Source organism: Phlebotomus papatasi, chromosome 1 (assembly GCF_024763615.1).
Source record: "Phlebotomus papatasi isolate M1 chromosome 1, Ppap_2.1, whole genome shotgun sequence".
In the NCBI taxonomy this organism is placed as follows: Eukaryota; Metazoa; Arthropoda; class Insecta; order Diptera; family Psychodidae; genus Phlebotomus; species Phlebotomus papatasi.
The window spans coordinates 96,506,720-96,532,287 of NC_077222.1; the positions used below are offsets into that span (position 1 = coordinate 96,506,720).

At 33.0% G+C, this 25,568-nt stretch overlaps 1 protein-coding gene and 1 pseudogene across 1 annotated transcript; both read right to left on the reverse strand.

Moving 5' to 3' along the window:
* LOC129809915 (uncharacterized) overlaps positions 1–25,568 on the reverse strand; it is a 193,690-nt pseudogene that overhangs the window by 18,761 nt on the left and 149,361 nt on the right.
* Positions 388–18,360, reverse strand: LOC129809917 (uncharacterized). The gene is made up of 2 exons (XM_055860062.1): positions 16,990–18,360; positions 388–1,078 (listed from the first exon to the last, which is right to left on the reverse strand). Exon 2 carries the CDS (start codon positions 987–989, stop codon positions 399–401), a length of 591 nt encoding a protein of 196 aa, XP_055716037.1. The 5' UTR covers positions 990–1,078; positions 16,990–18,360; the 3' UTR covers positions 388–398.

A 25,568-nucleotide genomic window follows, 5' to 3' on the forward strand; every position in this document is an offset into this window, starting at 1 on the left:
AAGTTTTCTGGAAAAGCTTCAGGTCCAAAACTGACGGAATAAATAGAAACTTATAATAGAGTTAGTGTAAATTGTAATCGGAAAAGTTTAATAGCCCAGAAGGCTTGTAAGTAACTGGTTTTGAAGTTCTCGATTTTGATCAGTCAATGATGAAAACTTTAAAAAAGTTTTAAACTAACTTGCCCCAGAGGCATATTTTTCTTTTTGAAAGTGAATTAAATGCCCAGACTTATACTCCCCTTAAGATACTTCTATCTCATTGTAAAAGCTAAAGGAAATTGCTGTGAGAAAAGTCTCACTAAACTTTCCCTCCCACTTGTTGATGTGCTTTATTTTATGGGTAGAATCGGTGGTAGCGTTAAGAAGAAGCAATAGAATCATGCTGCAAACACTTAATTTCACCGCTCACCGTAACCAATTCGAATTTTGGGTATTCTTGTATACTTCTTGAGACTATTCCCCTGCATTGCATCATATTCTAAACTCTCGAGAAATTTGTCTGAATTGGACTTGAGACTATCATTCCAATTCCAAAAATGCTTTTTGGCCTTTTTCACTTCATCTGCTCGCAAAGTACTCTTCTGGCTCGGTGATTTATCTTCCGAATTAACCCCCGGTTCTACCCTTTTGGGTGTCTGTTTCGTACTCATCTCGTACTTGTATCGATTGAACTGCCTGTCGATGTCATTCTCAGTATCATCATCATCTGACCCACAGAATCGACACCATCGTCGATTCCTGCAACACGGGCACAATTTCCCGCGAATTTTTATGCAGCAGAGGCACTGACACAGAATACATTGCCGCCAGGATAGTTTCCTGGACCTCGACCTCTTCCGACGTCTCTTCTGGACAAGTTGAAAGAGACTTGAAGTGGTTGAATCATTTTCCATGCTATTGATGCTGTTAAATTCAGCTCCAAAGGTACTGTATCGATTTTCATCGTACATTTTGTAGCTCACTAGCCGTGCCATATTGGCCTTTGTCATTTATATTTTGTATGTCCACACAATCCTTTCTCACAAATGATCAAGTTTTCACCAAGTTCCTGCTTCAAATTATTTCACATTGCACTTTGCTACGGGACATTGAGTGCATTTATACATATTTCAGTAATTGAAATTGTTCGATAAAGGCGCAAGCACTCCATCATGACAATTTCCAGGAAATATTCGTTTAAGTGATTCAATTAAATTTCTAATGGAATGGTATTCCTGATCATAGAGTTCACATTTGAAGTGTCAGACTAATAAATTGTTGGCATTAAGGCATAGATACTTCCTAAATCTTAATTAATATTCAATTATTTGGTTTAACCATTTAGCGTATAAATGAGATCATGCTGAGACTGATAGCAAAATGAATTATACATCGACTCATCAGAATATTAGTTTTCGCTTTTCGGGTATTTTTTGACACCCCCTACCTGCCCTGTGAATTATTATACCGGAAAGTTAATTATTCCCAAAGTTATACGAGGGGTCAGACCTAAGGCTTAGGCATATGGCTTAACTTCCCTGTTTTCTTATAAGTCAAGATTTTTGGTTAAATTTTGACTTAGGATTGGATATTAAAGAAGGATTCATTAGATTCTGAAAAACCTATAAAATTGCATGCTATTTAAGATTTTGAAGCCTTTGGGAACTTGGCTAAATTTTTAGTCTGAAGACCGCTTTAAAGGGGTTCTAAATCTTAAAAATCTTATATTTAGCATGTAAAATCTCAACTTCAAATCGATTTCCTGTAAAGTTGGCCATTCGCGACTTATTCGTTTTATATTCTGAGCCATCGACATGTAAATAATTTTAAGTAAAATAAGGCTTTTATTTGGAAGTAGGGCAATAGGGGAAAATTCTGATGCTTCGTACGATCCCAAGCTTCGTACTGACCAAATTTTCCTTATGTTTCTGAATAAATGTGACTCCGCAATATGTTTTAAAAATTGGGTACTTACCCCTAGTTTTTAAAATATGGGTACGATCAGTCATTGCAAAGCTTTGGATCGTACGAAGCATGGGCACTTTCACCTATATGTCACAAAATATTTAGTAAAATAAAAATCTCTTTAGAAATAAAGATTTTGCTAAATGTGATCACCACCTATTGACAACTTAATAATGTAGTCTATTTTGAATAAAACGATTTATATAAGCTTCAGATCTAAGGTTGAGGTATATGGTATATGGTCAATTAGATTTTGACAAACCACCAAAATTGATTTTTATTTAGGATTCATAGATCTTCGAAAACTGGGCTAAAGTTCGAGTCTGAAGCCCGTATTAGAACAAGACTTTATACTGAATCAAGGGCGAATAGGCAATGCGTTTAGGTTCTGAGCTTGGATCTGAATTTTGAGTTTCAAGTTTCGAAAATTACAAATACGAAATTCAGGTTACTTGAATTTCTAAAATTATAGAAATTGATAGTCAATTTCTAGATTAACAAAATAATGAATATAAAGCAAATGGTTCCCGGACAAAATCCCGAAAGCCGAAATCCTAAAGCCAAAAGCCGAAAGCCAAAATTCTAAAAGAGTCAAAATCCTAAAAGTTAAAATCCCGAATGGGTCACAGTCGTGAAAACCCGAAATCCGGAAAGCTACAATTCCGAAAACCAAATTCTCGAAAGCCAAAATCTCGAGCAGAAAAGGCTCGAAATTTAAAACTCTGAAAGGATCAAGATCTCAAAATCCAAAATACCAAAACCGACCAAAAAGATCAAAATTTTGATAAACCAAGATCCCGAATTCTCAAAAGTAGCATAACCACTTCCCCGATTACGCCCGAACTTGTTGAAAGCAAAGAGAAATTTTATCCTCCACAATTTTGATCCTTTTAAGATATTGACCATTCTGGATTTTGGCAACCACAAAAAAAAACAATAGTAATCCGACATTACAAAATTTATAATACCCAACGCACAATAACTTTTGTTTTGTAAACATGTTTTTGACATTTCAATGAGAGTGAATGAAATATATAAATCTAGTCATCTCCTTCACTCCCATAGGCTATTTTGGAAGCATGTTCACAAAGAAAATCATTGTGCGTTGGGCATAAGAATAATGTTTTTGTCAAAAATCGCATAAAAATTAAAGTAAAACTGAAAAACCTGATCCTCCTCTTGAATTCATTAAATGAAAGAAAAAATTGAATTTTATTTAACATAGAACAGATAGAGTAAATGAAACTCTTATGGGAAATAAAGTTCTGTGACAGATTTCTACAATTTATGCAAAATCTAAATTATTTATGTATTAGAGTCAGAGTGGAACATTCTCAAGCATTTAAGTTTTAAATGCAAAATAATTAAATTTTAGTTTGGGTAGAAAACCAAATGCAATAATTTTGAAAGTTTTACCAAATGATAAAGTATTTAATTTTCATGTTTTTTTTTGCACAAAATTCATAATGATTGCAGGAGGATACCGATTCCTAAAACTCATCTGTAGCACACTAAAATTTGAGCTCGGCCTATAATATTTCATGGGGCTTAGAATAATATGCTGTAGAGGATTTACAAATGTAAGAAGGGTATAAGAATGGATTTATTATCGATCTCCCCTAAGGGCTCAAACAGACTTAGGCTGAAGCTGAAGCATTTAGTCTTCAAAATTTAGTAGTAAAGGTTTATTCTATACTGTCGTACACTGAGGGCTTAGGATCATCGATTAGAGGTCCTTGGCAAAAATTTCCCTTACTAAAACCTTTACTGCCAAACTTTATGGGCTAAATATACTCGGGTATCAGCCTGAGTCTTTGGAGCTTATGAATGGCTTTTCAAGTCAGATATACATGAGCTCTAGAAAGTGTATTTCTTAATCGATTTGGACAAGTATGGATTGGTATTGGAAGTCTTATTAAATCTGAACCTCTTCCATTGGTTAAGAACCGGTAATATACCGGCTATGAATCGACTAAGGAGGGTGGGACAGTTTCACCCCTATTTTAAATTGGGCTCTAAGATGTTTCATACCGTCGGCACATTTCTAATGTCGTTTAGGGGAAACTGAGGCACCACCGAACATGGAATAGCACCAAACACTGATATTTATTTCTAAACTACTTGGATTATGACAAATTCTTATGTGGTTACCGACGGGATATTTGTATCGTGAAGAAACCGTTGAGCGTCAGGGATGTTAAGCAGTTAAAAAACAACGATTTCTCCCAAAGCTTTCGACTTTCGGCAGCCACTGAAGGCTTGGAGTCTGAACCAAAAGCTTTGGAAAAAAATCGTTGTTTTCTGAGCTGCGGTAAATCCCTGATATTCACCGCTTTCTTTACGATTATGACTAATGTTTCTTTAGCGAATAAGCATCCCTATAGTATTTATGAATTCATACAGGTCTCGTCCTCTGAAGTCTAGTATCTAATGAAAATTGCAGTGTTCGGTGCTAGTCCTTTTTCGGTAGTGCCCCAGTCTCCTCTACTATACAAAGACACAAGAATTCAATTTGAAATACGAATATAAATAGGGTTCACATGATTATCGCTTTACTTCACAACACAAAGTAGCGCACAACAATCTCTGAAATTGTTAGTTTTTAAGATGGGGGCGTGTACTAATTTTCATGGGCGGGTCAATTTTGGCCCATACCAAATTATACTGGGTTATTTCAAGGCGTGCCATTTTAAACTGTAATAAATATTGAAAAACTGATAGTTTAAACTTCAATTTTCCATGGTTCTTACGAGAGCAGGATATAAACTTATTTATGGGCGGAGTTTACTAAGTGGGTTAAATACTATCGCCTTTCAAAATTTTATGAAAAAGTAAAATGTAGCCTTAAGGCAGATTCCAGTCCCCTTAAAAGTTAAGTTTGCCTGCTAGTTCATTTAAAATTGGACTAAAAGTTGCAAAAGACATTAAGACAAAAGCTTCAATTAAATTAATTAAACAAAAAAGGGTATTCGCAATGGAAACAAGACACGTTAAGGAAGTCATTGAAAATCCTGGTCAAGTCTCAAAATCGATTATTCTTTTAGGTAATTCCTTTTGCTATTGGTTGGTGATTACGAGGAGAATCTTGGCAGGTATAATAAACTCCAAAAGAGTCTACAACGTTTGAATAACACGAAACCATTGCGCAATAAATATAATCAATTTTACGCAATTTTATTAATTAAAGTATATCAACGGACAGCAGTCATTTAGTTGGTAACACGATTAATTTAGAGACTGAAAGTGACAAGGAGAAAATTCTCCGCATCATGAATATTTAACGAAATGTCCCATTCCATCCTTTTTGGCTCGAGCCTTGTGAATAATATCTTCAAAAATTAATGAATACATTTTAAGGAATATCTTTTGAGGGATATTTTGTATCAAAGAGAAAATCATCAATCAATTTTCGTGTACTCTCTTATGGGATGGAATAAAAAAAAATGCAGTGACAGTGGAAGCCACTAAGTAAATAATTAATAGCGAATTCATCCGGGTAACATGGTGGCATCATGCAAAAAAAAGTTCAAAACTGTTGGAAAATTTATTTATGATTTATTCACGATGAGTAATGCGCTGCTCACCAATTAATTCAAATGACAGTTCTCTGCATTCACTCTGAATAACCTGGTTTGTGTATCTATTTTTATTCACAGAAAAGAAATACATTTAAGATTTTATCCTTTTTCCGTGTTTTTTCAACAGTCAAACCATCCTATCTTCTCTACTGCACTTGCAGTCTATTTATTATTTATTTGCAAATTGTATTTTTACATTTGTTTTTAAAATGGGAAATGTATACATAAAGATCTGGAAGAATCTTTATTTCTTTTATTTAAGATGTTAATGAAAATTTTATGAAATTTTTCGCTTTAAATAAAATAAGTAGAAAGCAAATTTGTAATCTATAAGAGTATTTTGTAATTCGATTCCTGAAGTCACATGGAAAAAGTTACTGACTTTTAGTCTGTAATGACCCCCACATAAATATGTTCTCTAAAAACGTTTTTTTCCCGACCCCTCTTCCTTTACTACCCCTTAAAATAACACATTACGGCCTTATCGTCCTAAAACATCCATTTCTCAATTTAACAGGTCTTGATTACTTAGAAGCACAAAACCGATTCCAGCCTAAAATCAATTTATATGCCTTCTCGATATTCCGAAAGTTGTCAAACGATTAATGAACTGATTTAAATCGAATTGAGCACTCGACGAATTTCCCTTTACCGTTTTCGCTGTGATTTCAATGTTCAAATAATAATGAACTGATAGTACTCAATTTACAAATATTTGATCTGTAGATTTCATTAGCAACATAAGTGGATTACAAAACATAAAACCATTTAATTAAACTGTTTTCACAATGATATTTAAGCAAGTTTGTATGGTATAAATTTGCACAGTGAATATCAAACAGTTTCAAACATAATTTCAAATAGAATTTCAATATTGAAAATTTTCTTTGTATTTGAAAGTCATGCAAATAACGTAAAATTTAACGTATTTTGCAGGTAACAGAAGAGTCAGGAGATGTAATAAAAACATATTATTGTTTTTAATTGCTTGTAATTTTGGGTCTGAGTTTTTTCATATTGAAAAACAAAGAAAATTTCTTATAAGTATCAAAAGATTTTAAGGTTTTATAGGGCAACATATGGTATTCCGGACAATGCGGAATTTCAAACAAACCAATTTAGAATTTAGGCAACTCTTAAAAACCTATTAAAAATCAAGGAAATAATCTTTAACACTAAACCTACCGATCGTTTTTGGTCGTTTTTCCTTACGCGATCGATCATATGACATACAGCGGTAAGTAGGATACTCAACAAATATTTCTTGGAAAAGAGGAAAAAATATAATAAACATTTAAAAATATATTGCATGTATATTTTAAGGCATTCATAAGGTTTAATAGCGACATATTATGCCGTTTAAATATATGTGTTAATTTTAAAAAGTTTATAAACCGGTCAATTTGACCGGTCTTGGTAGGTTTGGTGTTAAAAATTATTGCATAATTATTGTATTACTACAAGACTATAAAAGTTCAAACTTATAAACTTTTCCTGTAATTTTTTATTGTCCAGAATTCAAAATTTATGGAACTTAATACTTGATACGGGCTTGAGACTTAAGATTTAACCGCAAGACTCAAGAGGTAACTCATTTCCATTTTTTCTGACAAGGGTTTCTGGTTTCTCGAGTTTCGCGATGCAATTTTTGGGTTTCTCGGGTTTCGCGATGCAATTTTTGGGTTTCTCGGGTTTCGCGATGCAGAGAATGGGTTTCTCGGGTTTCGCGATGCAGAGAATAAGTTTCTCGGGTTTCGCGAAGCAGACAATGGGTTTCGCGATGCAGAGAATGGGTTTCTCGTGTTTCGCGATGCAGACAATGGGTTTCTCGGGTTTCGCGATGCAATTTTTGGGTTTCTCGGGTTTCGCGATGCAGACAGTGGGTTTCTCGGGTTTCGCGAAGCGTTTCTCGGACAATTGACGAGGGTTTCTCAATATGAGTTACCCCTTGGCATGACTTAACTTCTTTAATTCCTTATAAAGCAAAGGTTTTGGGAAAATTTTGATTGAGTATTATAGGGATTAGGGGTCCCGGTGAAAATCCCGAAAGCCAAAAATCCCGTACGCCAAAATCCCGAAAGCCAAAATACCGAATGGGCCAAAATCCCGAAAGTCAAAATCCCGAATTCTTAAAAGTGTCTGTGTCTAGCTACTCCCACGATTGCACCTGTGCTTGCTGGAGCCAAAGGGAAATCTTCTGTGTCTTGGGAAATTATTCTATTCATTTTCCTCCATATAATTTCATCCCTTTCACGATTTTGAAAATTCGGGATTTTGGCTGCCACCGAGGGATTAGATATTAAGAGCAAATGGTCTATTAGAGATTTTGAAACATTACTAAAATTGATTTTTATTTAGGATTGCGAGACGTTTAGGAACCGGTCTAAATCTCCAGTCTGAAATCCGTGTTACTTGAAGAATTCTCTAATGTCCTAGATACACTTACGGCTTAAGCCGAGAGACGGTTTAGTAGGAAACTGATGAGAGTGTAGTCTAATCATTATTTTGATTAGAATTACGACTCAGCGTAATGTGCTGGACACACCTACGGCTTAAGACGAGAGACCCGCTTAACGTAATTTTAATCAGAATAACGATTAGACTACATTTTCTTCAGTTTTCCACTAAGCCGTCTTTAAAGTCGTATATACGGGCTTCAGACCTAAGTCTTAGCCCTATGTCTTAACTTCTCGAATTTTTTTATCAATCACGATTTTTTGAAAAAAAAATTAACTAAGATTGGATTATTAAAGGTAAATGAACTATTATGTTCTCAAAAAGCAGTAAAATTGTTCGCTATTTAAGATTTTGAGACATTCGGGAACTGTGCTATACTTCTAGTATGAAGGCCGCTTAAGTATGTCTAGGGTATACTAGCCGTGTACGTGTATCCAGTACATAAGACCAGAAAAAAGGAGAACCAAATTTAAAATTAAGTCAATATCAAGGAATATTCCCCAATTTACGCTCGTAAAAAAAGTTTTCAGGAACAATTACACAAAAAAATAATTTTAATCCAATTTTTATGAATTTGAGTTTATTGGAAAATCAATAAAATATTTTACTAGGACCTTATATCTTAATAAATGTCTACCTAGGGAGAATTCATTCAGGAAATACCGCTCTTTGATTCATTTTTGGATAAATTTTAACGGTTTTACGGATTTCTAATGCTAAAAGGTTACTAAAAACACCAAGAAGACTTTTTTTTAAATCAAATAACCAGGAAATTGACTTAAAAATTGATTAAAAAGATGTGTGAGAAATGCTCTTTAGGGTACTATGTAAAATTTGGAATATTGTTTAGATTTCTTGTTCTGGAATCAGTTTTTATTGGTCAACGTATCGGTCCTTGGTTGGGAGTTTCCTCAAGGGATCAAAAACACAGAGAACAAATTGCACCATAAATTTCCCTACGATTATCTTTACACTGATTCATTGAGTCAATCTTCCACTGCTGACGGAGTAAAGCTGTCTATACACTAGGAGAAAATTTCATCAATATTTGCAATCAATATTTAATATTGATGAAAATTGCCTACACATTAGCAAAACATATGGACATAAATTTGGATTATTGAAGAAAATTTGTCTAATGTGGAGGCAATTTCTTCAATATTTGTTTCAATATGGATGACTTCTCTTCCATATTGTCTTTCAATATTGTTTACCCCTACACATTGAGACAAATATCATCAATATTATTCTTCCATAATATTATTGAAGTGGAATATGGAAGAAATGGTCGATATCAAGTTCATTAGATATTTTCATCAAAATATTTTTTTCTTTTTCACGCAAATTCGAACATTTTGTGTTACAGAATATTCGAAAAATGTTATTTATCGATTTTGGTGCAAGTTCAAAAAGAAAAAAGTGTGTTTCAGGGAATGTAACTTCCTAGTGGAATTCACCCTAGTTTTGGTGAAAGTTTTTGTTCAGATGTAAATTGGGAGTAATTTATGCATCTGGACATGGATTGAGGCTTCTGAGACAAAGCAGATCGCAATCCCAGCATCCAGCTGGAGAACAGATCAAGGTAAGGAATTGAATTGGGATGCAAGTGAGACATTCTATTGCATTAGCAGATCCCGTGAGTTTTTTAGTTGGAACACAATCCGTGGATCTCTTCAATATAAAATATCAAGGAATAGATAAGGCGCTAGATCTTCTCAAGCAAAGACACTGGGAGCCACAGTTGAAGTGACACAATATTGGCAAAAAGAAAGAGATTTTGTTAATTCTATTAATTTTTTTAATTAAAAAATTATAAATAAAAAGTATTCACAATTTTATACATACATTAATTTTTTGTTTCTATATCTGAGATTTTTCTGTACCTCTGGAGCGGAGTCGAATCCATAATCTGTCTGCAACTTCCTTCTGTGAATCTCAGGAAGAGCTTCTGAGTGTATCCATGAACCTTTGGGCAGCAGAAGCACTTACAAGTCAGAACAGTCCCTGCTTGTGAATATCTGTAATCCAACAGCCGGATATGAGGGTCCCTCAACTTCTAAATGAAGAGTACTAGCTTATAACGAGCCCTCTTTGCCATTTCCAGATTCTTAAACTCCATCATTTCCTCGTAGAATGTTTATTGGAAGTGGAACTAAAGCCATCCGGATGTATTTAAACCACCAGCTGTTGGATCCTGCATCCCACTGGCACTTTCTACAGTGTTATCAGGGGCAACTTCGCAGTCTTTGCATCATCAGGGTGATCAAGGATAACTTCTCAGCCGAGGCTGGACTCACAGCAGCCACATGTCCGTCAGCTGCCTTATCAGGGAAAAAACTTCGCGGTTTTTTCATCATCAGGGCGATGTGGGCTAACGTCTCAGCCGACACTGGACTCGCAGCATCCACCCGTCCGGCTCCGGCAGCTGCTGTCAGATTGTTACCCTGTTCGGTTTTCAGCACTTCAATACCTCCATCGAGGAAACTGAGCATATGTAGCTAGCAAATCCCTCAGTCAGCGATTCAAACTGTTGTATCACTGCTCTAGAACGACACATCGCACTGATGCTTTTCACTCTTCTAGATTACAGTATTCTTCTGCTGCTGTACACTTTTCAGAAAACTATTTAGAACAAAGTTTGAGGTTATGTTTCAATGTTTTGAAGTCCTGAAAAACCGTATTGTCGCCCGGATATGTGTCGGATCATTTTAGAAATTGGAAAGTGATGTACAGGAGGGATTACTACCAATAATTAAAAAAAAACGAGTGAAAACTTCTTGTAACACTTGGTTGAATTCCACTACGAGCAATATCTCTACAAAACACCTTCACATCGCACTTTTGGAAAATTTTCCACTAATATTCACTAAACACTATCTCAATGAACTTCTATAAACACTTTCCATGCTTTTCCAGCAGCCAAATAATAAATTTTCACGAAAAATAATCTCAAGCCGCTAGGAGACTCGAGAAATGACACAAAGTGTCAATATTGAAGCGCATTAGTTCCTGTGTGGAGGCATTTTCTTCAATAATTCTCTTCAATAATTGAAGCTTTTTATCAATAGTATTATTGAAGGGCCACTCATCCATATTTTTCCTAATGTATAGACAACTTAAGAGCAAACAGTTGAGGGTATTGAAATTTATGCCACAATTTGTTCTCCCTGTTTTTGATGCCTTGGGGAAGGTTCCAACTAATATGATCGAAGCGTTGGCCAGTAAAAACCGATTGCAAGAAAAAAAATCTAAGATTAATATTCCAAATTTAATATCGTACTATACTAACGGTTGCTCTACAACATTGAATTGCTCTTCAGAGTCTCAAAATTTTTTCTGAAAAGTTTCCTTCAAAAATTTACCAAAAATGAGCAGATGTGGAAAGGTTTATAGATCCAATAAAAGCTCTTTTGAGACAACACTGTAGCTTTTTTTCAAAAATGGATAAAAAGCTTCACCATAGCCCCCCACAAGATCCATTTTGAAGTTTTTAATATTATTTTTTGTGCAATGATTCTCCAAAGAATCACCTTAAATTCATTTCATATTCAAATTAAATTATTTTAAACTTTTTCGAAAGCTCAAAATATTCATCAAAAGATCTTTTTATAGTAGAAGCGCTTCTTTGAGTGGAAATGCCTTTAAGGTGAGCAAAATCTTCGTGTTCTTTAAATAATTTTACTTTATTGCTTTTTTTTTAAATTTATTTCAATACTAAGCAAGGAGGGGGGGCAACGACGGCCGTTCCTTTTTTCTCCCTCACTACATATCCTTAGTAGAAGAAAATGCGTTCGGGATTTAATGCTTAATAAATTTATTGTCTTTTTAAGAAAATATAAAGTTCAAACGAGAAATAAACAGTATTCGTTTTAAATATGATAATTATTAAGCTGTCGAACTTCTTCTTAAAGTTGCAAAAATAATCTTTAAACATTGTTCATGCTTAAAAGTATAAAATGTATCTAGCCTCCCATAAAATTTTAATATGTATTCAATAAATTATACAATTATTTATTTCTGTCATCAAATGCATTTAAAATATTTCTGCTTTAACGAATTTCAATTATTTTTTTCCTGGATTCTCGCTAACTCATTTAAATATTCAATATATCACATTTCCCAATAAATTCGTCATTAACATTGGTACGTAAATATTTTACTACTTTTAATAGGTTTTTCGAATATCGTTTAAATTATTTTGAAACTTTTTGTTATATCTCATTCATTAGGCAGAGCTTTTGATCAATTCTTCTTCATTAAATTCGTGGAAAACTGATACAAGATATTCTTCAATTTTTCATTTGAGCTTTAAAGATATTAAATCTAAAGCACACGTGTCCCACATGCCGCTTTTGAGGACCTTTAAGTTTCGAAGGCGCGTGTTAGGGCACGAGAAAATCATATAGAATTTCAAGGCATAAATTTGCTAGTGAATTACATTATCTTTTCGAATTGCTTTATATTCTATCGGAGTATTGACTTTTCATGCAAATAAATTTGTTTCACAAGTTTTAATAGGAATGACGAAAGTTCTCTCGAGATATCCTTTCTCTACATGATTAATAGTTTGTATAAAGTACACAAGTAAGGATTGTGAGGAAAATGTGCAAATTTACAATATTCTTCATCCATTTCGAACCCACTTTTGATTTTCCGGTCACTGAAAAGCTTCCCCAAGCTTATATTCTGAAAACGTGTTAAACTTCTTCTGTGAGAAGTTTTCGTATGAAATTAATGATTGAACTTGTTGTGAAACCTTTTTTGCCCTCACCCTTCAACTTTTTGAGCATATCAAAGAGCTTTTGCGCACTTGAATTTTGTACATGCCGAAAAGCTCTATAAATTCAAGAGAAGATGAAAAAATTGAGTGTGATGTGCAAAAAAAATTAAGAAAGATGGATATGGGGACTGAGAAAAAAAGATTGCGAATTATCCTTTCAAGAGGGATACATAATATGCTAAAGAAGAAAAAAATAAGAAGTCTTCCAATCGGGATGTGCTAGAGAATTCCTTTCAAGAATCTCTCTATCTTATGTAATTTCTGTCAGTGAATTTCAGAACATTTTGCTAATTTCCCTTTCCTCTCTCTCTCTCTGGAGAAAACATATATACTGTCAAATGCAAGAGAGCACTCCAACTCCTTTTACATAATGAAATTTTCAGGAGATATTAGGTAATTTCCCGGAAAATGTACTGTTATGATTTTCCCACAAAACTTTTGGCGAAAATTTCTCCATGGACTTATTAAGCACGAAAGTTGAAATATTTTAAGACTCTTCCTGGCTATTTAGGCACATACACAAAGAACTGTAAATATTTAATTAGAGGTAGGGCAGAATTGTTTAGGGGAATTAATAAAATTAACAGGAATATAGTATTGCACTGGGGGTGCTCTATATAAAACTTCTTAAAGTTTCCTGGGTTTCTTTGGAGTTCCAGCTATTGTAATCCAAGGTGAATCCCACTACATCTAATTAATTTTGTGAAATTAATTTGATGCTATCAGATCACAAATCATATATCGGCCTAGAATTAATTTTTGTTTAATCGGATTTTGAGTGAAAACTGTAGGCAATATCGACTTAGGGATTTTCATAAATGGTTAAAAGTGCCCTATTAAGATTAGACAAATTATAATATTCTTTCATTTGTCTAATAATCATCTAATGCCCAACGCACAATAACTTTTGTTTGTAAACATGTTTTCAAAATTTCCCATGAGAATGAGCAAGATGACTAGATATAGATCTCACTCACTCTCATAGAAATGTCAAAAACATGTTTACTAAACAAAAGTTATTGTGCGTTGGGCATAAGTCTATAGGGCTTGGAATAGGCTCAAGTTTTTAATAGCTCAACTCTAGATTTTACTCAGTATTGATGGATACTGCCCCTCTTAAACCTAGAAGAGAAGACAGTGCGGTTCAAAACAATTTTTTATAATCTAATTCGATGAACTTTTTGTAAAAAGGATGAGATGGGGCACTTTCATACATATTTTACAGATAGGTAAACAACAATTACAGTTAAACTTATGGCTAATAAAAGTAATAAAATAATCTATGATAATAGTAGCAAAATAATAAAATGATAATGTCAGAAAAGAATTATTTTATAAATTCCCGGAGTGGGGAAGAGTCTTAGGAAAACTAAAAAAAAATTCACATTATTCAAATGCATGAACGTTTGAGGGAAGAGTACTTCCCCTACCGTTCAAGTAAGAGTTTAACTCGTTATCTACCAGAAAATATTTAATTTTTTTTCATGTCAGATAAATATACCCTGAGAAATCTTGTTCACCAAAAAAAAATGTTATTTTTTTTTAAAAAGACCTCCGAAAATCAAGTCTCCACAACTGATTTTTTTAGATTCTTAAATAAAAATTTCAGAAAATATGATTTAAATATTGTATTTTTATGCTTATTAATTAAAATTAAAATAAAAATTTATTATGTTGAAAAACAAAAAAATACAGAAAATGTGGTGTTTTCCAGTCTTTCTGATCTACATTACCCCTTAAGTACTTCCAAAATACGAAAATTTGATCCGGGAAAAGACTTTCTAAAATAATTTTTCTACTATTGCGTTATTAGAAGACATTTTTTATCATTTGTTTGTTTTTGTCCCTTGGTATTAATAATTTTAAAGAAAAATAATGATCTTTTGTGTTCTTAAAACTTATTTAATTAAATAAAATTTTCACTGAAACTATTCAGAATCTACCCCTATTTAGTATAACTCTTTCAAAATGATACTTGAAAATTTATATCTTCAATATACTAATGATATTAGATTTTTGAACAGTTTGTTTTATAAGAAATACAAAGTGATACAGTAAATATGTAATATTTCGTTACGCTGCATAGTCTAAAAGATTCACAACGATAAATCGATGTTTGCTTTTTTGATACCATTGTAGTTCCATTTTATTGATGGAAACATACGTATATACATATATTAAAAAGTATAATATAAATTTTATGAAGTGATAAATTATGTAAATTAGATTACAAAATTAGCAACTAATTGCACAGTTGTGTAGATTTTATGACACATTTTGTGTGAAATTACACAAATTTTATACAATATGTGTAGAAATTTTACACAAAAATTATATGTTTTGTGTAATATTGGTCTGTGGTCTGTGTAAGTGGTCTGTTGTGCGTTCACAAAAGAGAACTATACCATTGAATAGATAGGTAACGACCTTTGTGACGGAACCAAAGTTCTAAAACATGAGTGGAAAGTTTTAGAGCATTTATAGGGGAATGTAGGCATGGTTCGCACAGAGTGAACCTTCAAACGATGCGAATTTTCTCTTTATTTGCAAAGACCTGACCTACAATTTCTCATCTTGTTTCATAAACCTAATAATGATCTATCTTATGGCTAAGAAATAACGAACTAGTTCCTTGCAAACAAAGAGAAAATTTGCGTTGATTGAAGGCTTACTCTGTGCGAACCATGCCAACATTCCCCTTCTGCTTTTTTCAAAACTAAAACATAAAGGAGAATGGTCAAAACTCAAAACTATATAGACGCTGATCCCGGAATCAGCACAAACGAGGTGAGTAGGTTCATTTTGTACGTACTGATATAAGATTAAAAAATTGCTAAGACAGGACAATAAACGCTAGGAGTCCTTGTAAAATGCTTTTATTCTTCCGAAAAATCGCTGTTTTGATAGCGAATTACGCAAGAACTGCTGAAGCGATCTTGATGATATTCGGTATAGGGTCAGTGTATTACTTAAACTTTTTATTTATGCATACCACCCCCTCCCCCCACTCTCCATTCTGGTAGCCCTCATACAAAATGAGAGCATTTTACCTTATGACTTCTTTCTGAGATGAGGTAGAAAGCTGAAATACGGCATGGGAACAAGACTTAAAGAATACTTTTTAACCATGTATACCAACCCCTTCCTCCAATGTCGTATTTATAAAAAAGAAAGTGTGCTTTAACGTAATTTAATTTAGATAGAAAAAACAATTGTGGATCTAAATTAAATTATGGATAAACCTTGATCCCATGCCAAGTTTCTGCTTTCTACTTCTTTTCAGAGAGGAGTTGTGATGAAAAAAGTCCTCATTTTGTATGGGGGCTAAGGAAAGGAGAGGCGGGGTAAGGAGGTGATATGCATAGATAAAATGCTTAAACTGTACACTAATCCCATAGCAAATATCATGAAGATCCCTTCAGATGATCTTAAGTAATTCGACATCATAATAGTTTTTTTTAATGCTAAAGGCATTTTTACAAGAATTCCTGGCAAATATTGTTCTGGGTCTCGATTGTTTTTCATCCTATACTATTACCTATAAAATGCGTCTAGTCCTGTCTGTCTACAGGTCTCTAGAGTGTGTCTAGTCCTGACTAGAGATTTAGCCCAGTTCGAAAAAGGTCTCAAAATCCTAAATAGCGGGCAATTTTATTGTTTTTTGAGAGCCTAATAGGTCAATTGACAGCCTAATAGGTGGAGTTAAGCCATATGGCAATATCTTATGTCTGATATCCGTTTTAGTTGAGGTTTACAATTAAGATATCTCTCGGATAATCTTCAGAGTCTGCATAGGCTCTTATATACTGATTTGATATGGTAATTTTTTACGTTTTTTACTCCAAACCTTTCAAATTAATGACAAATTTAAAAAATAAATGTGAATTGCTTCATATTCCTGTAAAGTATGTTTCTCTGTGAGACTTATAGCTCTAGCATGTCAAATTTGCGCACATTCCGACGTTGCCCATAAAGAATCCCAGCTACTATAAGCTCATCATGGCTTTCTACTGTATTTTTCAATTAGTACTCAGTATTTCAGTCTACACTTTCAGGATGTTAATTAAATGGACAGAAATGGAATTCAAATGATGGCTTGCGATAATTGAAATTAAATTAGATAATGCCTAATCAAAATCACAAAGACGGTGGATATTATCTTTTTTTTCTGTGGGAAAGAAATGACGGCGTAATTCTCAACAGCAAAAAGAGTTACACACAATTACACACAAGTCACTCATTTCTTTTTTTGGACAAGATGTTCGGAGATGTAACGGATAGTCTTAGATTAACCGGTTCATCCGCCGACGAAAGAAATATTTGAAATTTTAATTTAGTTTCAAATACAAGAGAGTGCTTAAGACGATATATCCATGTGTTTGAGAGGAGAGTTGGGAAGATAATTGAGCACTTCACTAAATATTTGTCCACATAAACAACATCAACTGTTGCGATAAATTCTGCAACTTAGGCTTTCACAGCTTGGGAGTAATGTTTTTTTTCACGTGGAATTTTTGTTCAGAAGAATTTTTAATAAATAATTTCACTGATGAAGATAAATTTCTCTTTTTTTCCCAACAATGAGAGCTCTGAGTCTGGTGCATCTCTAGCCCAGAGTTCCACTCTCAATTTGTACCAAAGAACTAAACAAGGCACATGAGATGAACTTCCATTGAAACTGCCATTATTCATTGTATTTGCGACAATGGGAGGCATATATGTTTCAGACACCACCACAGATTGCCCCATTCAGGAGGTTAACCAAAAGCCTCAACCCCACGGGTCAATCTGATTGTCTCAAATGGATCTTTGAGAATTGCCACGGATCCGTATATTGTTGATATTCCATCAAGACATGAATATTTCGTCTGTCACTTAATTACACGTACACTTAAATGACTTCAGGCAATATTTACAATTAATCTCGTATGTATTGATACAAACGTCTTCTGTACAAACTATGTAAGTTCACATAAATGTGAATGAAATCAAATATTAACTACTCATTAATGTCCGTGACCCATAAGAAGAAAAAATCAACCACGAGACTTTGATTTGAAATTAAGGCTGATTCCATGATTCAATTTCGCATGTGAATTAATTGGAGGCTGGTGGTATGTAAAGATTTTTTCTTGAGATCTTTTTTTTACATTGGGTCTTAAACACCTAATTAAGAAAACACTATTTTTTATATTATAGGATCATTTTCGTATATTTTGCAATCTCGTGAAACTGAGTAAATATACCTTCACGCATTAATAGTCTTGTAAACATTTGACATCTAAAGTTTTTAGTCCAAATATTTGGCAAACATATTGGCTTTCTTAAACTATTTAATAGTTTGCTGAGTTCTTTGTAAAAGCTCGAGAGAAATCGAACAGAAACTTACCCAAGGGGCTTATCATTAAAGTCAAAATTTGGGAAAACGTAAAAGACTCGACATATTAAAAAGTAATTGATAAGGGATTTATATTTCGGCTGATCGTTCAATTGGAACTAAAATTGTCACAAAACTGTTATGAAAGTGATATAGCTTGTACAATACAAAACGATAGAAGTCGATGTTTTTCTTAGATAATTACATTTTAAACATTGTCATATAAAATCAATATTGTTAATTACTTTATTAAAAAGGATAAATTCTGCTTTGAAGAGTTCTTGTTTATTTTAAAAAATTGTATCAGCCAATGTCGTAACTTCGCTCCTTCCCTCGCCAAAAATTTCAAAATTCGACAACTTTAGAGATAAAGGATATGGATTCTTCAAATTTATACTAGTGATTGCCTTTATGTACTTCCGAAATACTTACAAAGTTTTAAGTGAAACAATCAAGGAATAAGGAGAAGTAATTTTGAAATTTTGAGCCCTGTTATTAAAACATTTTTCTTAATTCTTTCACGACCAGTGGGCTCTCATTGACCTAAAATTAAGACAATTTTTTGACTGTAGAATGTTATATTGTCCAAAAAAGGACAATAATGCATCCCACGCATTTGGGAAGTACTGGAACTCATGACTTAGTACCTATACCTCAAAAGTACTTTTATATCATTTACCGGTACTCAACCGATTTAAACCGATACATAAATCACTCAAAAGATCCCCCAAAATAATTTTAAGAGAAATACAATTTATTTTCGATAAAAATTACATAATCGGTTAAGAATCGTTTGATTACTTGTTCATAACCAATTCGAATCGGTTTAGGATTGTCTGGAATTCCAAGACATTTCCAACGAGTCGAAACAGGATACCATTCAGCTGTGAAATACGCTCTATAGAGCGTTTTTAGACTTCCAGCTTAAAAAACCGTTATTAGGAATGATTCAACGGTATTTTCGAATAAGGACGAAATAGCCGCCTGGTAATTTTTGAAACATATCCAAAAATTAAATAATCGCAAGGCACACTTTAGAGCAATCCCAAAAAACATGATTTTTGTGGGAAAAGAGGAGAATGTTAATGGTTCCAGGGTTGACTTATGGGGGTCCCCCGAAAATCTTAGGTCTCTATCTCTAACAATTTGGCCTCTAGGCGTGGTAGTGGTTGAACGGATAGGCGACAAACAGCGTGACATCAAAAACTGGAAAGTTTAGATATCCGAAATTCTACCAAAATACGACCACTTGGGGGGGAGGGGGAGGGTAAGGAGTCAACAAAATCGAGGTATATACACTGCTTCTTCCGTGAAGTTCGAGCAATAAAAATGACTTTCTGTGTTTTAGTGAGCCACTGATCCTTAGGATTCAAGCACTTACTAATTTTAGGCATTTCATGTCAAAATTTAAGAAGTTAAAGAGCAATTACTTGCATTATGACCTTATTTAGAGTTAAACTTTTCAAAATACAGGGATTTATAGTAGAAACCAATTTTGATCAACATATTTTATAATTTTGATTAGATTAGTGATTATTTTTAAATAATTTAAATCCATTAAACATGAATCCATGGTTCGGTTTTAATTCTTTGGAATAGTTTTTCCTTTAAAATTTGACAAAAAATTGGACTAAAGAATGATATTTGCTCGACCCATTTTTTTCTACAGTTCGCCTTTTCTGCCTTCTAAACCAGTAAATAGGCTTTTCTTGAAAAAGAAAACAAATTTTGAAAAAAAAAATACTCAAAAAACATGATCCTCTTACAGCTAAAAAAAATGGTTTGTCACAGAGTCGTAGAGAGATTATAGAAATTAGTATCATGCAGATATTAGAAAAATATCTGCATTCATATTTTTGTTATTCGAAATGCATCTTTTTAAGATTGTAAAAATTCATGAAGTTGAAATTCACGTCCCTTTCTACCTCAAACCCACTGCATATGTCTATCTCACCCTTTCGCACTCTTCTTCTTCTTTTACACATCACAACAAATTCAATTTAGCTCAATCGAATTTGGAGTTCAAAATAATGAGATAGACATTTCCAAAACGTAGGAGACAGAAAGGGATATGAAATTTTCGTGATCTACAAGGTATGCCAGAGCCTATAAGTAAACGTTTAATGCAAAAACTATAAAAAAAAATAGCCCGAAAAGTAGAAATTATTTAGCTTAGAATAAAACAAGTCATATTTTTCGGTATTTTAATTTGGGAAATATTCATAAAAATAATTCTTTTTAATTTTTAATAGGTATATTATTAGGGTTTTACCAAAATTATTATTAAATTTAAAAAAAAAAATTATAATTAACCAAATAGGTATTAACCCCTCGACTTTACGATTTTACTTCGTGTAGAACATTTTGTTCTATTAGTTTATTTAAGAAAAAATATACAGAATGCAACCCAGAGTATTTTCTCTTTCAGTAATATTTTCAATGCTATATGAAAAAAATCTTTAGAGAGAATGGTTTGTGAAAAAAAATAGAACGTGATTTATCTGAAAACTTTGCCAGTCATGTCAAATAGCAAATGGAATGGGAAGGAGATTGAGTTTTGAAATCAAAAGTCATTTCCTCAAATGATACTTCAATATCCATCACCTTTTCTTCCATAATCTTGAAAATTGTATTTCTTCACTTCCGAAAGACATTTATTTTTCCCTTTTTCCCCCTATTTAATCCCACACCCGAAAGAGTTGTGAAAAGGATGAAAATCGTATTTTCTAAATGACAATGGAGACTTTTAATCCATGAAAAACCTCCCAAAATTAATGAGGGAAATTGTGGAAAATATTTCAAGACTTTTGTGGTTACAAAAAGGAAATCCTACTAATGTTTCTCAGACAAGATATCTATTGAAATATTTGAGAGATATTTTTGTCTAATCCTTCCTACGTATAAGAGTGAAAGAGTATTTTGCTGAAATTGGTGAAACAAGACACTAAAACTTGTCGCCTACCGAAAATGTCGAAATGCTCATTTTGTGACTTGTTTGCTGTAGCATTTGTGGTTTTGAGCGAACAACGCGGAAAATACCACACTAATCATTGACGGATTTTCTCGCAACTTTCAATTAAGCCTCTTGGGGATTGAGGTGTAAATTGAACACTCTTATGTTACCGTAATGCTTCTGTTTGGTCTGAAATTTGAGGGCTATACCCTTTTTTATGAGGTCACTGGTATAGAGATTGGTCAGGGAATCTGATGCGAATAATGGCTGACTGAGACAAAGGAAGCACGGAAGCTTTAATACAGCCATTCAATTGCTTACAACATTTCTTTTTGGTGCTCTTTTGCAAGAAGTAGCATAATATGATCTCCTCACAAAATGTGATTCAACTGGCCAATCTCGTTAGTCTTGAGAAGCACAGATATAGTATTCCAATCACCTGGTTTAATATAACAAATTACTGCATCTTATTGGGTATAATTAAAGATTTAGGCAAAAAATAGTCAGTAAAATTCAAAATTTATTGAAATTCTAAATCATAAATTTAATGGCCGAATAGGGGAGACTGAGGCAGAATTAGCTACGCATGGAATTAGATACTGGGGTGTTATAATTTTTGTTAGAAAGAATATTGAGTAAACTACTATTTATTTTGAGTATTAGATATTAGCTTCATTCCTATCAACTGAATATCAATTTAATTTAAACAAGTTTTTCATAAATTAAAGAAGGAAAGATTTCATTTCTTGGCTAATTCTGCCCCGGTCTTCCTGTAGTAGAATATTCTTGAGTAACGAAAAACTAAGAAAGAAGAATTAATTACGAAGACTAAGAATAATTTTTGAAAAATTGTGTAAAAAAGTGCCAGAGAAATTCCAGGAACTAGTTAATAAGAGTTCAAAGAAAGAACTGCAATAGCAATTAAAAAAATACCTAAAGAAGTTTACGCAATGCAATAAAAAAAAGAATTTTTAATGCTTAGTGGATTTTTTGGTATTGCGGTGATTGCGGTACATACAATTTTTAAAACTTTTCTTTTTATTTAATTTATTTCTAAGTTAGCTTTTTTATTTTTTGAATACGGAGAAAATTTTTCTATAAAGTATTTAATTTGTACATTTATCCAAAAGTTTGCGAAAAATTTCTAAACAAGCATTTATTATTAAAATAATATTTTTTTCTTTTATTTTTCTATTTCGAAAAAAACTGGTAAAAAACGATATCTAAGAAGATAAAAGAAATCCAAATATTATTTGCAAATAAGGCATAAGGCTTAATTGGCCACTAGTGGTGACTTTTATATGATCAAAACAAGTAAGTTTTTAGAGCGTTTATGAAAATGTCTTTAATAGTTTTATTTCGTATGAAAGATAAATATCTTGTGTTAGTCCTATGTCCTACCGGATTTGTTTATTTAAGATAAGCAAAAAATACTAAAGCCAATTTCAATAATAATGTCCATCGAACGATAACTCGAGCTATCGAAATTACTAGATTTAAATTTTATAACACTCTTACTGGAATGTCAAAAACATTTTTACAAAACAAAAGCATGGAGAATCACGCATAAACTCAGTGAAGTCTATCTCTGTCTTCCCATACGAAACTGTGTATTAGAGTGAGCGAGATAACTAGAGGTAGATCTTATTCATTCAAACTGAACTGTCAAAATGCTTATTATTATATTTATTTTTAATATAAGCAATTATTCAATTCAATTCAATTCAATTTATTGATAAATAAATAAGACAAGCTGTCCTCTGTACAAAGAATTTCCCTAAACAATTGTTTGTGCGGGATTCTAATTTCATTTAATTATGTATATTTTGTTTATGTTTTAATGCCCAGCGCACAATAACTTTTGTTTGTAAACATGTTTTCAAAATTGTCTACGAGAGTGAAAGAGAAGACTAGATCTAGATCTTTTCTCTCATTCAAATGTCAAAAACATGTTTACAAAATAAAAGTTATTTGTGCGTTGGGTATTATTCAGTCTACTAGTGTTTTTTTAGAACTTTACTATTCTCAAGTCCTTCTACATAATCGCCTTTTTTGTATTAATTCCTGTCATGACTATTTGGTGGTTTTAGAACATGACAAGGATTGAAGAAAATAGTCGAGATAGGAACCAAAATAGAAAGAAAAGTCGATAATGCAGAAGCACTTGGGAACAGTGAAGTACTAAAATACATGTTCATTTTTCATTGGAATAGCACCATTGCTCTTATTTAATTTTCAAAACATGGTTATCAATTAGTTTATTTTCCACACGTATAGCATACTTCCAAGTCTTTTAACTTTCGCCCTATATATTTTTCCATTTAACGTGGGTCGATTAGACATTTTTTCTTGTGTCCATGTTCTCAAATATTAAAAGAAAAGAGAAATAAAAGCGATATATTATGGTATTACATAGAGCATCCACCAATCCATCTTTACAATGACGGTGACATCATCGTAAACAACTATACATAAGCCTGTTGTACAATTAAAGAGTCTCTCTATGGCGGTATTTTTACACTACTGGGGCTGTATTTTTGCAGATTACACATTCGTGCTTCAATGTGAATGCTCTCTTCTGAGTGTGTTGAGATGGTACAATAAATGGTAGAAAAATATAAAACATCAAAAAAAAAAAAAAGTGACGTAACTTTTGTTTTGTTCATTTTGCACGAAATTGTTTGTTGTACTAAGCTCATGAGGACAAAATATAGTGAGAAAAAGAGGGAATTATTATGTGTTACAAGTACAAGTCAGAATTCGCTACAAAATAGTAATGCTGAAACACAGAGACAGAAAACAATGGAAACAGAGAGAACCAAACTTTTTTTTTTGGTATTTACTATAGGTCTCCCCCTTTACTTTTCCATCTTCACCGAAAATTCAGGTGAGACAAGAGGCAGAAGGGATATGGGAAATGAAATATTGTGACCACCCTCACAAAATGAGCTATGATAGCAATTAAGGATCTCGTGGACAAATTATTTCATCAAGCCCTCAAATGTTAAAATTTGTACACCTGGATGCTCAAGCCCCAGGTAATATTTTAGATACAGAGAATGAGATAGAGAGAGTATTTAATAATTCTACTAGACACACTCAAGGCAAAAACACATATTCACAACAAACTTATATCCGCATACTCCATAATACTTTGAATATGGATAAAATTAATCACGCTGAATGCTTCTGTGATATTAAAATTTTCGGAATGTATTTGCGGATGTAACCAACTCGATGTTGTTCAATGGAATTAACGTTAAAATGAAGAAATGTGTGCAACCGACAGAACAATGTTTAGCTGTTTTTGCTGCTATTATTCCCTTCCAAATATCACTAACGAAGTTTAAACGCAAAACAAAGTTTTTCAATTGAATTTACCTTCAAACACATAAAAAAAACTAAATTTCTTAATTTCTGGGAAATGTTATTTGACCATCAGAGAAAGTTTTGTTAACTACAAAGCATAAGGCTTCAAGCACTAAATCAGTGGAGATTGCAGATTAGCACAAAGATAGTGCTATGAAATTTATTCGGTTTTATGAATTTGATTTATTTTCATCCTAATTAGAGAAGTACCGCACAGATTCTGATAGTTCTGAAAAATTTTATAACTTTCATTAAAGTTATGCCTCGGTTACATTTTGCGATGAGGCCATAATACGGGCTTCAGACCTAAGGCATAGCCATATGGCTTGACTTCTCTAATATCTTATCACTCAAGATTTTTTGGAAAATTTTGACTTATGATTGGATTATTAAGGGCAAATGATCTATTACATTTTGAAAAATCAATAAAATCAGGAACTGGGCTAAACCTCTAGTCTGAAGACGGTCTAAGTAAAGACAGGCCACAAGTAATTGCGTCACCACCCTAGTTGTTTTTCAAGATCAATGTTTTAAAAGGATCTAGAGAGCATATTTCTTAACCGAATGGTATCTTATTTGGGCTCTTGGAAAGGTCTTGGATTTCCGATAAAACTGAACACATTCCAATCTGTTCTGAACCAGTAATGAGACGGTTCATAACCCATACCCAATTTTTATTAGAAATTTAATTATATTGCCCCTGAGGTGTATTTTGGGGAATGTTTTGTGTGATTTATAAATCGGTTCTAAAACGGTAATGAACCGATTATGAACCACCAAGTATAACTTTGTCCGAAAATCAATTCTAATTATTTTAAAACTATTTTGGGGGATATCTTGAGTGATTTAAAAATCGGTTTAAATTGATTGAGTACCGGTAAACTGTAAATGACGCGAGAGTTCTTTTGAAGCTCGTTGGATATTATAAATTTAGCATTTTTAATACTAGAATATTTCCTGATGACATGAGCTTCGAATACGGGACACAAGCAATATACAACGGGTACTCTACTACTTAACATATTAAGTGCACTGCGTGCACTGGGTAATCTACTAGTCCAAAGTAATATTATAAAATATGAACCTTTCCTTCCTTTTTGCAAAGGGGTA

Bases quoted from the DNA above. Each gene is read 5' to 3' on its own strand.
- LOC129809917 (XM_055860062.1), bottom strand. From the start codon at position 989: ATGACAAAGGCCAATATGGCACGGCTAGTGAGCTACAAAATGTACGAT.